Source organism: Palaemon carinicauda, chromosome 30 (assembly GCF_036898095.1).
Source record: "Palaemon carinicauda isolate YSFRI2023 chromosome 30, ASM3689809v2, whole genome shotgun sequence".
Lineage (NCBI taxonomy): Eukaryota > Metazoa > Arthropoda > Malacostraca > Decapoda > Palaemonidae > Palaemon > Palaemon carinicauda.
Genome location: NC_090754.1, coordinates 96,724,953 through 96,737,047, shown reverse-complemented (window position 1 = coordinate 96,737,047; position 12,095 = coordinate 96,724,953). Strand labels below are relative to the sequence as shown.

Sequence of the window (12,095 nt, the reverse complement as noted above, 5' to 3'; positions counted from 1 at the left end):
TGAGGTGGTTCCTCCACCAATGCGACCCAGTGTGGGTTGCCAGCCGCACGTTGACGTTAAGCGACGCTCGGAGGTGGTTGTTGACGTTCAGGACGTTCAACAACCAGCAGAGGTGACTTGTTTTGACGCAGTGCGTCAACCTCAGCAACCCGGTAGGGTGTTGACTGCACAACCCAGACGGTCTAGACAGTCTCGGGTTGACGCTGTGCTTCCTCGCGCACCCATGGTTGTTGACAGTTCACAGACTGTGCAGCAGTTCCATGATGTTGCGTCTGGCTCCGTCACGCATCCACCAGTGCGACCGGACTCAGCGAGCCAGACGTTGCCCACTCCGTTGCCGTTTCCTCATCAGTTTTCGGATGAGGAACCCTCTGATGAGGACGTTGCTGAACAACAAGACGATCAGCCCCCAGAATAGATCAAGCCCTGCTATCCATCCAGAAGATGCTGAAGAAGGAACGCTGCTCAGTCAGGCTGTGGATGAGTCTGGTAGGGACGCTGTCATCCGTGGAACAATTTGTGTCACTAGGAAGACTACACCTCCGTCCTCTTCAATACCATCTAGCTTTTCACTGGAAAAAGGACAAGACGCTAGAAGCGGTCTCGATCCCGGTTTCCGAAAAGATAAAGTCTTGTCTGACTTGGTGGAAGGACAATATCAACCTAAGAGAGGGTCTTCCCCTGGCTGTTCAGACTCCCAACCACGTTCTCTTCTCGGACGCATCGGACGTGGGCTGGGGCGCGACACTAGACGGTCGGGAATGCTCAGGACTGTGGAACTCGAGTCAGAGGAGCATGCATATCAACTGCAAGGAGCTGTTGGCAGTACATCTGGCCTTGAAAAGCTTCAAGTCTCTCCTTCGAGGCAAAGTGGTGGAAGTTAACTTGGACATCACCACGGCCTTGGCGTACATCTCCAAACAAGGAGGTACCCACTCACTGACGTTGTACGAGATCGCAAGGGACCTGCTCATCTGGTCAAAAGGTCAAGACATCTCCCTAGTAACGAGGTTCATCCAAGGCGACTTGAACGTCATAGCAGATTGTCTCAGTCGGAAAGGGCAAGTAATTCCAACCGAATGGACCCTCCACAAGGATGTGTGCAAGAGACTTTGGGCCACTTGGGGTAAAACCATCCATAGATCTCTTTGCAACCTCGCTGACCAAGAGGCTTCCAATCTATTGCTCTCCAGTCCCGGACCCAGCAGCAATACATATAGATGCTTTCCTCCTAGATTGGTCACATCTGGATCTCTACGCATTCCCACCGTTCAAGATTGTCAACAAGGTACTGCAGAAGTTCGCCTCTCACGAAGGGACAAGGTTGACGTTAGTTGCTTCCCTCTGGCCCGCGAGAGAATGGTTCACCGAGATACTTCGATGGTTAGTAGACGTTCCCAGTAGTCTTCCTCTAAGGGTAGACCTTCTACGTCAGCCACACGTAAAGAAGGTACTCCAAAGCCTCCACGCTCTTCGTCTGACTGCCTTCAGACTATCGAAAGACTCTCGAGAGCTAGAGGCTTTTCGAAGGAAGCAGCCAGTGCGATTGCTAGAGCAAGGAGAGCTTCTTCCATTAGAGTCTACCAATCGAAGTGGGAAGTCTTCCGAGACTGGTGCAAGTCAGTTTCTGTATCCTCGACCAGTACCTCTGTAGCTCAAATAGCTGTTTTTCTCTTATACCTGAGAAAAGGACGATCCCTTTCAGCTCCCACTATCAAGGGCTACAGAAGCATGTTGGCATCGGTCTTCCGGCATAGAGTCTTAGATCTTTCCAAACATAAAGATCTGCAAGACCTCCTTAAGTCTTTTGAGACCACCAAGGAGCGTCGTTTGGCTACCCCTGGATGGAATTTAGACGTGGTACTAAGATTCTTCATGTCAGATAGGTTGGAGCCGTTACAATCAGCCTCCCTGAAAGATCTCACTCTTAAGACTCTTTTCCTGGTATGCTTAGCCTCGGCTAAAAGAGTCAGTGAGATTCATGCCTTCAGCAAGAACATAGGATTTTCGTCAGAAAAAGCCACTTGTTCGCTACAACTTGGTTTTCTAGCCAAAAATGAGCTGCCTTCTCGGCCTTGGCCTAAATCTTTCGATATCCCCAGCTTATCGGAGATCGTAGGCAATGAACTAGAAAGAGTCTTATGCCCTGTTAGAGCTCTTAAGTTCTATTTAAAGCGTACTAAACCTTTACAAGGCCAATCTGAAGCTTTATGGTGTTCAGTTAAGAAACCATCCTTGCCTTTGTCAAAGAATGCTTGGTCAGACTTTATCAGATTGTTAATACGAGAAGCTCATTCACATCTGAGTGAGGAAGACCGAACTTTGCTTAAGGTGAAGACGCACGAAGTTAGAGCTGAAACAACTTCCGTGGCCTTTAAGCAAAATATATCTCTGCAAAGTATAATGGACGCAACCTATTGGAGAAGCAAGTCAGTGTTCGCGTCATTTTACTTGAAAGATGTCCAGTCTCTTTACAAGAACTGCTACACACTGGGACCATTCGTAGCAGCGAGTGCAGTAGTGGGTGAGGGCTCAACCACTACAATTCCCTAATTCCATACCCTTTTAATCTTTCTCTTGAAATGTTTTTATTGTTGTTTTTTGGGTTGTCCGGAAGGCTAAGAAGCCTTTCGCATCCTGGTTGATTTGGCGGGTGGTCAAAGTCATTTCTTGAGAGCGCCTAGATTAGGGGTTTTGATGAGGTCCTGTTGTATGGGTTGCAACCCTTGATACTTCAGATCCTAGGGGTCGATCAGCATCCTAAGAGGATCGCGAGGCTCCGTAAGGAAGACGTACTTAAAAGGCAGAGTAATTGTTCAAGTCGACTTCCTTACCAGGTACCTATTCATTTTGTTTTTGTTATTTTGATAACTTCTAAAATGAAATAAAAACTCTTAGCTCATAAAAGTGTAAACATATATTGCTGGTCTCTACCCACCCCCCTGGGTGTGAATCAGCTATATAATCACCGGCTAAGTTAAATATTGAAAAATGTTATTTTGATAATAAAATAAATTTTTGAATATACTTACCCGGTGATTATAAATTAAAGGACCCTCCCTTCCTCCCCAATAGAGACGCAGTGGGACGAGGAGAAAATTGAGTCTTTGTTTACATTGAGTACTGGGTATCTGGACGACAGATGGCGCTGTTGGGCACACCCGCAACCTGTGTAGCGATCGCTGGCGAGTTTTTACCGTAGAGTTGTCTGTCGGGCAACAGAGTTGCAGCTATATAATCACCGGGTAAGTATATTCAAAAATTTATTTTATTATCAAAATAACATTTTTCACCAGAATATTGTATGAAAAGTTTTTTGATAACTAAAAGTTTTTATTTCTCCTTTTTGCAGATTCATGACAGCAACAATTAAGTTATACTGAATACTTTATACAGCTGCTAAGGTATTTTTTTTAAAAACAAATAAAGTTTTAACAAATATTTTAGTTTCATTAACAGCACTAGCACTATACTTTCAAGTATGATATGCAAAATAAATTATGGAATTAGAATTTTTCAATATTAATCTTACCCGATGATCATGTAGCTGTCAACTCTGTTGCCCGACAGAAATCTAAGGTCGGGATACGCCAGCGATCGCTATACAGGTGGGGGTGTACACAACAGCGCCATCTGTCGAGTAGGTACTCAGGTACTTCTTGTCAACAAGAACTCAATTTTTCCTCTGTCATGCCACCGGCAAGACCTACTTGGATACGCTGTTGATTCTGGAGTTGTTTTTCACGATTTTGGTGATGTATTCGCTCTAGATTTTAGCCTTCGCTATTCAGGAACCTTTATCATTAGCTTATCAAGCTTTTTGATTAAATTTGGATTAATTGTTAACGAACTTTGCTAGATTTTGGAATTCCCCCTTGACTATTTCTACAATTCAAGATGTCTGACCATTCTCAAGTCCCTAAGTACAGGCAGTGTAGCGTTAGGGCTTGTTCTAGGCGTCTTCCGAAGGCCTCCATAGATCCTCACACCGTTTGTTCCAATTGTAGGGGTAAATCCTGTCAATTGGAAGATCGATGTGAGGAATGCGCTGGGCTTTCGGAATTCGATTTTAACGAATTCCTTAAAAATGCACGTAGGCTAGAGAAGGATAGGATCAGGAGGAGTTCTTCTCGCTCTTTTGATTTTTCCTCTTCCCATGCCCCTCAACCTATTCCTTCCCCTGTAGTGGTGACTCCCGACCCTGCTACTAGTGCTCAACCCTCCATGGCGGACATGATGCGTGCCATTCAGGCTCTTGGTGACAGAGTGGAGTCATTAGCTAATGACCGGAATCAACTTTTGGCAGATGTCAAAGAGTTGAAAGCGCAAAGTGCAGTGGGAAGTGTAGTGAGTGCAAGTGAAGTGAAAAGTGTCAGTGTCAGTGTTGCGCATGAGGGTACATCTGTTCGTGCCAGTCGTCCTCCCAGTCCGGGACCTCTTGCAAGCTCCCAAGCCCAGGGGAGAAGCAATGTCGAAGGACCAAAGGGTTCGGCAGGCCTTGATCAGCGTACGGATGTACCCTCAGTGGTTGCGGACGTATCTGTCAGAGATCGTCCCATCCACAAACAGACGAATGAGCCCTATCATTCCTCGTCTGTGGAAGAAGTTTCGAGGAAGAAACGTTGGACCAAGGTCTCACGACCTCTCAAGCGTAAGGTCCCTTCCGAGCGAGTCCAACGGCCCAGGTGTAGCCACTGGGTCAGTTCGGACTCGCCGCAGTCTTCCGAAGACTGCACACCTCCCAAGAGAGGTAGAGTGGTTCCGCAGCAGGCAACTACTCCGTCTGTTGCCGCACCAACCACGGTAGATCCTAAGTGGTCCATGCTGCAGACTATGCAGTCTCAGCTTGCTTCCTTTATGCAGGAGTATCGTGCTGAGAAGGTTGACACTGCACCAGTTAACCTACAACCTGCCACGGTTGTGCGCTCAGCAGATACTGCGGCTGCCTGCTCCCACACTCCACCTGTGAGAGCTCCACCACCGATGCGCAGTCCACCCTGCCAGACGCATGTTCATGCTGCACCCTCCGTTGACATGCGTGAGCTACCGCATCAGCAGTGGGAAGGTGCTGTCGAGCTGCCGTGTTTTGACACAATGCGGCATGCTCCGCAACCCATGCGGCATGCTCCGCAACCCATGCGGCATGCTCCGCAACCCACGGCAGTCCCTCCCACGCACCAGCACTCTGCTTTTGTTGTTGCCAGCTCGCAGACTGACCAGCAGCGGCATGATGTTGGATCCGCAGCAGCTACGCATGCACCCGTGCTGCCGGATTCAGCCGTTCAGCTTTCTGCTCCACCTTTGCCACTTCCTCCTCAGCTTTCGGATGATGGAGTATCCGATGACGAAGCTGCGCATTTGGACGATCCGCACTCCGACTTAGAAGAACCCAAGTCTACGCCTCCCTCCTTAGACTTTCGGAAAGTCCTTGCCTTGTTCAGGGACTTGTATCCGGAACAGTTTGTGTCTGCAACCCCTCGCTCTCCTCCCTCCGAGTTTGCTCTGGGCATGCAGTCAGCAGCTCCTGCCTTCACCAAACTTGTACTCGCACGCTCATCCAAGAGAGCTTTGAGGGTTATGGGAGAGTGGTTGCAGTCCAAGAAGCAACTGGGAAAGACTGCTTTCATCTTTCCGCCTTCCAAGCTTGCTTCCAAATCTAGCGTCTGGTATGCCACGGGAGAGGAACCCGGCTTGGGAGTTCCTGCCTCTGCCCAGGGCGACTTCTCAAGTCTGGTTGACTCTCCCCGCAGGCTGGCTATGAGACGATCTAAGATTTGCTGGTCCTTTTCTGACATGGATCATCTGTTGAAGGGAGTCTTTCGTGCTTTTGAGATCTTCAACTTCCTCGATTGGTGTTTGGGAGCGTTAAGCAGAAAGACTTCCCCTTCGGATAAGGACTCTGCCATGCTTATCATGTCTAGCATGGACAAAGCCATTCGGGATGGGTCTGGTGAGCTTGCGGCTTCGTACGTGTCGGGAGTGCTTAAGAAGAGAGAACATCTTTGCTCCTTCTTGTCGGCTGGGATCACTCCTTGCCAGAAGTCGGAGTTGTTGTTTGCTCCGCTCTCCAAGTGTCTCTTTCCGGTAGAGCTGATCAAGGGGATGGCTGCCTCGTTGATCCAGAAGGATACCCATGACCTGGTGGCGTCCTCCGCACGTAAGGCTAAAGCTTTACCTTCCGTGCCTAGACCTAGGATGGACACACCAGCGTCTAGGTTCATCCCGCCCTTTCGTGGCAGAACCTCCAGCAGAGGAGGTACCCGTGCCGACAGTCACCGTGGCAAATCGAAGAAGGGTTCCAAGTCCTCAAAAGGCAGAATCTGACTGCCTACCTCTCCAGACAGCAGTGGGAGCCAGGCTCAAGAACTTCTGGCAAGCTTGGGAGAGCAGAGGTGCAGACGCTCAGTCTGTAAAGTTGCTAAGGGAGGGGTACAGAATTCCGTTCTGCCGCAGTCCCCCTCTAGCAACGTCTCCCATCAACCTCTCTCCCAACTACAAGGAGAAGGACAAGAGGCTAGCGTTGCAACAAGAGGTGTCGCTCTTGCTACAAAAGGGAGCGGTAGTCATAGTCCGGGACCATCAATCCCCGGGCTTCTTCAACCGTCTCTTCCTGGTAGCGAAGAAGACAGGAGGTTGGAGACCGGTGCTGGACGTCAGTGCTCTCAATGCTTTTGTCACTAAGCAGACGTTCACAATGGAGACGACAAAGTCGGTCCTAGCAGCGGTCAGGAAGGAAGACTGGATGGTCTCGTTAGACCTGAAAGACGCGTACTTTCATGTCCCCGTCCATCCAGACTCCCAACCTTTCCTAAGATTCGTCTTTGGAAAGGTCGTGTACCAGTTCCAAGCCCTGTGCTTTGGCCTAAGCACGGCACCTCTTGTGTTTACCAAACTGATGAGGAATATTGCCAAATTCCTTCACTTGGCAGACATCAGAGCTTCCCTCTTTTTGGACGACTGGCTTTTAAGAGCTCCGTCAAGTCGTCGCTGTCTGGAGAATCTCAGATGGACTATGGATCTGACCAAGGAATTGGGTCTCCTGGTCAATATAGAGAAGTCCCAACTCGTCCCATCCCAAACCATTGTCTATCTAGGTATGGAGATTCAGAGTCGAGCTTTTCGGGCTTTTCCGTCGGCCCCAAGGATCAGTCAAGCCCTAGAATGCATCCAGAGCATGCTGAGAAGGAACCGATGTTCAGTCAGGCAGTGGATGAGTCTAACAGGGACACTTTCATCGCTGGCCCAGTTCATCGAGTTAGGGAGACTCCACCTCCGCCCCCTTCAGTATCATCTAGCTGCTCACTGGAGAAAGGACATGACGCTAGAGGCGGTCTCAGTGCCTATTTCCGAAGAGATGAGGTCTACACTGACGTGGTGGAAGAACAGCATTCTTCTCAAGGAAGGTCTACCATTGGCTGTTCAGACCCCCGACCACCGTCTCTTCTCGGACGCATCGGACACGGGCTGGGGTGCGACACTGGACGGACAGGAATGCTCGGGCACGTGGAATCAGGAGCAAAGAACACTTCACATCAACTGCAAGGAGCTTTTGGCAGTTCATCTGGCCTTGATAAACTTCAAGTCCCTCCATCTAAGCAAGGTGGTGGAGGTGAACTCCGACAACACCACAGCCTTGGCGTACATCTCCAAGCAAGGAGGGACTCATTCGAGGAAGTTGTTCGAGATCGCAAGGGACCTCCTCATTTGGTCAAAAGATCGAAAGATTTCGCTGGTAACGAGGTTCATTCAGGGCGACATGAATGTCATGGCAGATCGCCTCAGCCGGAAGGGTCAGGTCATCCCCACAGAGTGGACCCTTCACAAGAATGTTTGCAGCAGACTATGGGCCCTGTGGGGTCAGCCCACCATAGATCTATTCGCTACCTCGATGACCAAGAGGCTCCCGATGTATTGTTCTCCGATTCCAGACCCAGCAGCAGTTCACGTGGATGCCTTTCTTCTGGATTGGTCCCATCTAGACCTGTATGCGTTCCCTCCGTTCAAGATTGTCAACAGGGTACTACAGAAGTTCGCCTCTCACGAAGGGACACGGTTGACGTTGGTTGCTCCCCTCTGGCCCGCGAGAGAATGGTTCACCGAGGTACTGCAATGGCTAGTGGACGTTCCCAGGACTCTTCCTCTAAGAGTGGACCTTCTGCGTCAGCCGCACGTAAAGAAGGTACACCCAAGCCTCCACGCTCTTCGTCTGACTGCCTTCAGACTATCGAAAGACTCTCAAGAGCTAGAGGCTTTTCGAAGGAGGCAGCCAGAGCGATTGCCAGAGCAAGGAGGACATCCACTCTCAAAGTCTATCAGTCAAAATGGGAAGTCTTCCGAAGCTGGTGCAAGGCGAATGCAGTTTCCTCAACCAGTACCTCTGTAACGCAGATAGCTGACTTCCTTTTACATCTAAGGAATGTAAGATCCCTATCAGCTCCTACGATCAAAGGTTACAGAAGCATGTTGGCAGCGGTCTTCCGCCACAGAGGCTTAGATCTTTCCACCAACAAAGATCTACAGGACCTCCTTAAGTCTTTTGAGACCTCAAAGGAGCGTCGGTTGACCACTCCAGGCTGGAATCTAGACGTGGTTTTAAGGTTCCTGATGTCAGCAAGGTTCGAACCGCTTCAATCAGCCTCTTTTAAGGATCTCACATTAAAGACTCTTTTCCTCGTTTGCTTAGCAACAGCTAAAAGAGTCAGTGAGATTCACGCCTTCAGCAGGAACATAGGTTTTACATCTGAAACGGCTACATGTTCCTTGCAGCTTGGTTTTTTAGCTAAAAACGAGCTTCCTTCTCGTCCTTGGCCCAAGTCGTTCGAGATCCCAAGCCTGTCCAACTTGGTGGGGAACGAACTAGAGAGAGTACTTTGCCCAGTAAGAGCTCTTAAGTACTATTTAAGACGTACAAAGCCATTACGAGGACAATCAGAAGCTTTATGGTGTTCTATCAAGAAACCTGCTTTACCGATGTCTAAGAACGCAGTTTCTTATTACATCAGGCTTTTGATTAGAGAGGCCCATTCTCATCTGAAGGAAGAAGACCTTGCTTTGCTGAAGGTAAGGACACATGAAGTTAGGGCTGTCGCTACTTCAGTGGCCTTCAAACAGAACCGTTCTCTGCAGAGTGTTATGGATGCAACCTATTGGAGAAGCAAGTCAGTGTTCGCATCATTTTACCTCAAAGATGTCCAGTCTCTTTACGAGAACTGCTACACCCTGGGACCATTCGTAGCAGCGAGTGCAGTAGTAGGTGAGGGCTCAACCACTACATTCCCATAATCCCATAACCTTTTTTAATCTTTCTCTTGAAATGCTTTTTATTGTTGTTTTTTGGGTTGTACGGAAGGCTAAGAAGCCTTCCGCATCCTGGTTGATTTGGCGGGTGGTCAAATTCTTTCTTGAGAAGCGCCTAGATTAGAGGTTGTGATGAGGTCCTTTAGTATGGGTTGCAGCCCTTCATACTTCAGCACCTAGGAGTCGCTCAGCATCCTAAGAGGATCGCTAGGCTCAGTAAGGAAGACGTACTTAAAAAGGCAGAGTAATGGTTCAAGTCGACTTCCTTACCAGGTACTTATTTATTTTATGTTTGTTATTTTGAATAACTGCTAAAATGAAATACGGGATACTTAGCTTCTAATGTTAACATGTATGCTGGTCTCCACCCACCCCCCTGGGTGTGAATCAGCTACATGATCATCGGGTAAGATTAATATTGAAAAATGTTATTTTCCTTAGTAAAATAAATTTTTGAATATACTTACCCGATGATCATGAATTTAAGGACCCTCCCTTCCTCCCCATGGAGAACCAGTGGACCGAGGAGAAAATTGAGTTCTTGTTGACAAGAAGTACCTGAGTACCTACTCGACAGATGGCGCTGTTGTGTACACCCCCACCTGTATAGCGATCGCTGGCGTATCCCGACCTTAGATTTCTGTCGGGCAACAGAGTTGACAGCTACATGATCATCGGGTAAGTATATTCAAAAATTTATTTTACTAAGGAAAATAACATTTCTTGATTTTGTTGCGATTTGAAATTCATGTTCAGCTACTGTGACAATAATTTGATATACAGTACAGAATGGGAAAATAAGAGCAGTAAATATGACTAAGCTCTTGCCTTGAATCAAAATAATCCTTAATCAGGCTGGTTTCAGAGTACATACCTATGGGTAGAGTATGGGTCATTAAGCCTGGAACTAAGTCAGAGCTGCAATTTGGTATAATCTATGAGTACCAAGTGTTTCCAATAATTTTTCATATTTAGTATGTAAAACATGAGGTACTGAATATCACATGCTATCAGTAGGAGGAATTTTTTCTTTGAAAAGTATGTTATACCAGTAAGTTTTGCACAATATTCATTGTTCTATACATTTTGTAAGCACAGTTGGTATACAAACTCAAGATAAGAGACCTCATAGAGGGTTTGGATGAGTAACCTTCTTATCTAATACCTCAGTAAATACTGCACTAAATGGCTGCGAGAGGCCACCATCTGCAAACCATTATTCTTGCTTCATCAACCCCTGTGTTGACTTCTCATTTGCTGATTCTACTTTAGTTAGAGGACTTTTGGGGGGTCAATGTGCTGTGTGGTCTCCAAGGACTTCTCTGTGAAAGGCTAGAACAGGGAATCCTATATGTCATAAGTACCAAAGAAATATTGTCTCCCCTGCACAAGAGCCAGTGTATTAATGTGCAAAGCACAGACTCCATATGTATAAGAGGGACCTTCAAGTTCAGTCCCCCTTGAACTCTAATACAAAACTTCATTGCTGTAAACCCTCTGCTATGGGTGACCTCATTACATCATCATCACATAGCTGAAAGAATCAATGCTACAGCTAGGGAACAGTCTACCTGTGCATCAACTTGCACCCAGCTCCCATCCACATTTCTGTCATGGTCGAATGAGCATCTTTGTCAAGTAAGGAATCTTGGAAGACTATTAATATAAGTAACGGAAATTACGTTTTGATTACCACTTTTTATTTTGAATAGTGTTAACCTAAATTCAATTCTGGTTGAATGCGCTGACAATTGAGTCAGCCAGTTGTTTTTATTTTTGAATCGTATGTCATTGTTACCCATTGTCCTGGCTTCTTGAAACATGAAAAGGATTTAGCTGTTTAATCTTTACAGTGTTAAAATTTTGTATCTTTCTAATTGAATAATAAATTAGAATCCTTATCGTATTGATATTATCTTGCAAGAGACAGAAGGTGTAATGACTTTCCTTTTATCATAACTGTTTAGTCAATCTGACAAATGTTGTTGATTAAAATACCAGAGTAATTTTTTTTTCACCCTGGATGTCAAGTTAAATATTGGAGTGTTATAGAACTAAAAGGAAATTTTAGTCTAATCTTGTGGAACTATAATTTTGAATAGGCTAGTGTAGCCTAAAGCTGGCTTCGGCTAGCCAAAATTACGAATGGTTATTTATTGATACGGTGGTAAGTAACTGTCAATAGTAACTGTTTTTTTTTTTAGTATTGGACAATTCCCTGATCTATTTATGTTATGATTAACACTCATTAGTTTCTAGGCTTTGTGAGGTTAGGCTAAAGTGGAGCTATATAGTATACAGTAATTGACTTATATAGCAATAGTATAATCTGGTAAATTTTAACAAGAACATGATTATTTCTATGAGTCTCTCCTGATGTTCATGTGACCTCTTCTCCAGAAGTCTGGTTTAATTGAGACTTACCCGTAAATTTAAGATAAAAAAATTTGTTCCGTCACTAAATACAAACCATTTCGCTCTTTATATAGGGAATATACTTTCGGCAAAGCTGGAAGACTAGCTATAAGACTTAACGAGGTATATCTACCCACCGCTAGTTGGGGGTTGGTAGTGGTAGTACTGGCTATCCCGCTTACACACCTGTGTTCTATCATCACTTTTGCTTTTGGCTTGCTTGAGAGTGGACGCTGTCTCTCTCTACGAGTAAAACTTTTGACTGGCCATACGACTAATTTTGTTCTCTTTAGGTGTGAGTGTTGCTGTTGAGGATCGGCATGCGGACTTGTCCAGGACTTAAAGGGCGCCAATGCGGAACCTTCATGTCTGCAGTCGAGAAG

General features: G+C 46.5%; 1 protein-coding gene across 1 annotated transcript in view; it reads left to right on the top strand.

Moving 5' to 3' along the window:
• The window catches only part of LOC137623358 (ribonuclease H2 subunit C), a 157,932-nt gene extending 154,491 nt beyond the window's left edge, over window positions 1-3,441 (top strand). Inside the window, exon 3 of the mRNA XM_068354189.1 lies at window positions 3,353-3,441. Coding sequence (XP_068210290.1) covers window positions 3,353-3,373 — 21 coding nt within the window. The 3' untranslated portion in view covers window positions 3,374-3,441. The remainder of the gene's footprint in view (window positions 1-3,352) is intronic.
• The last annotated feature ends 8,654 nt before the right edge of the window (window positions 3,442-12,095 follow it).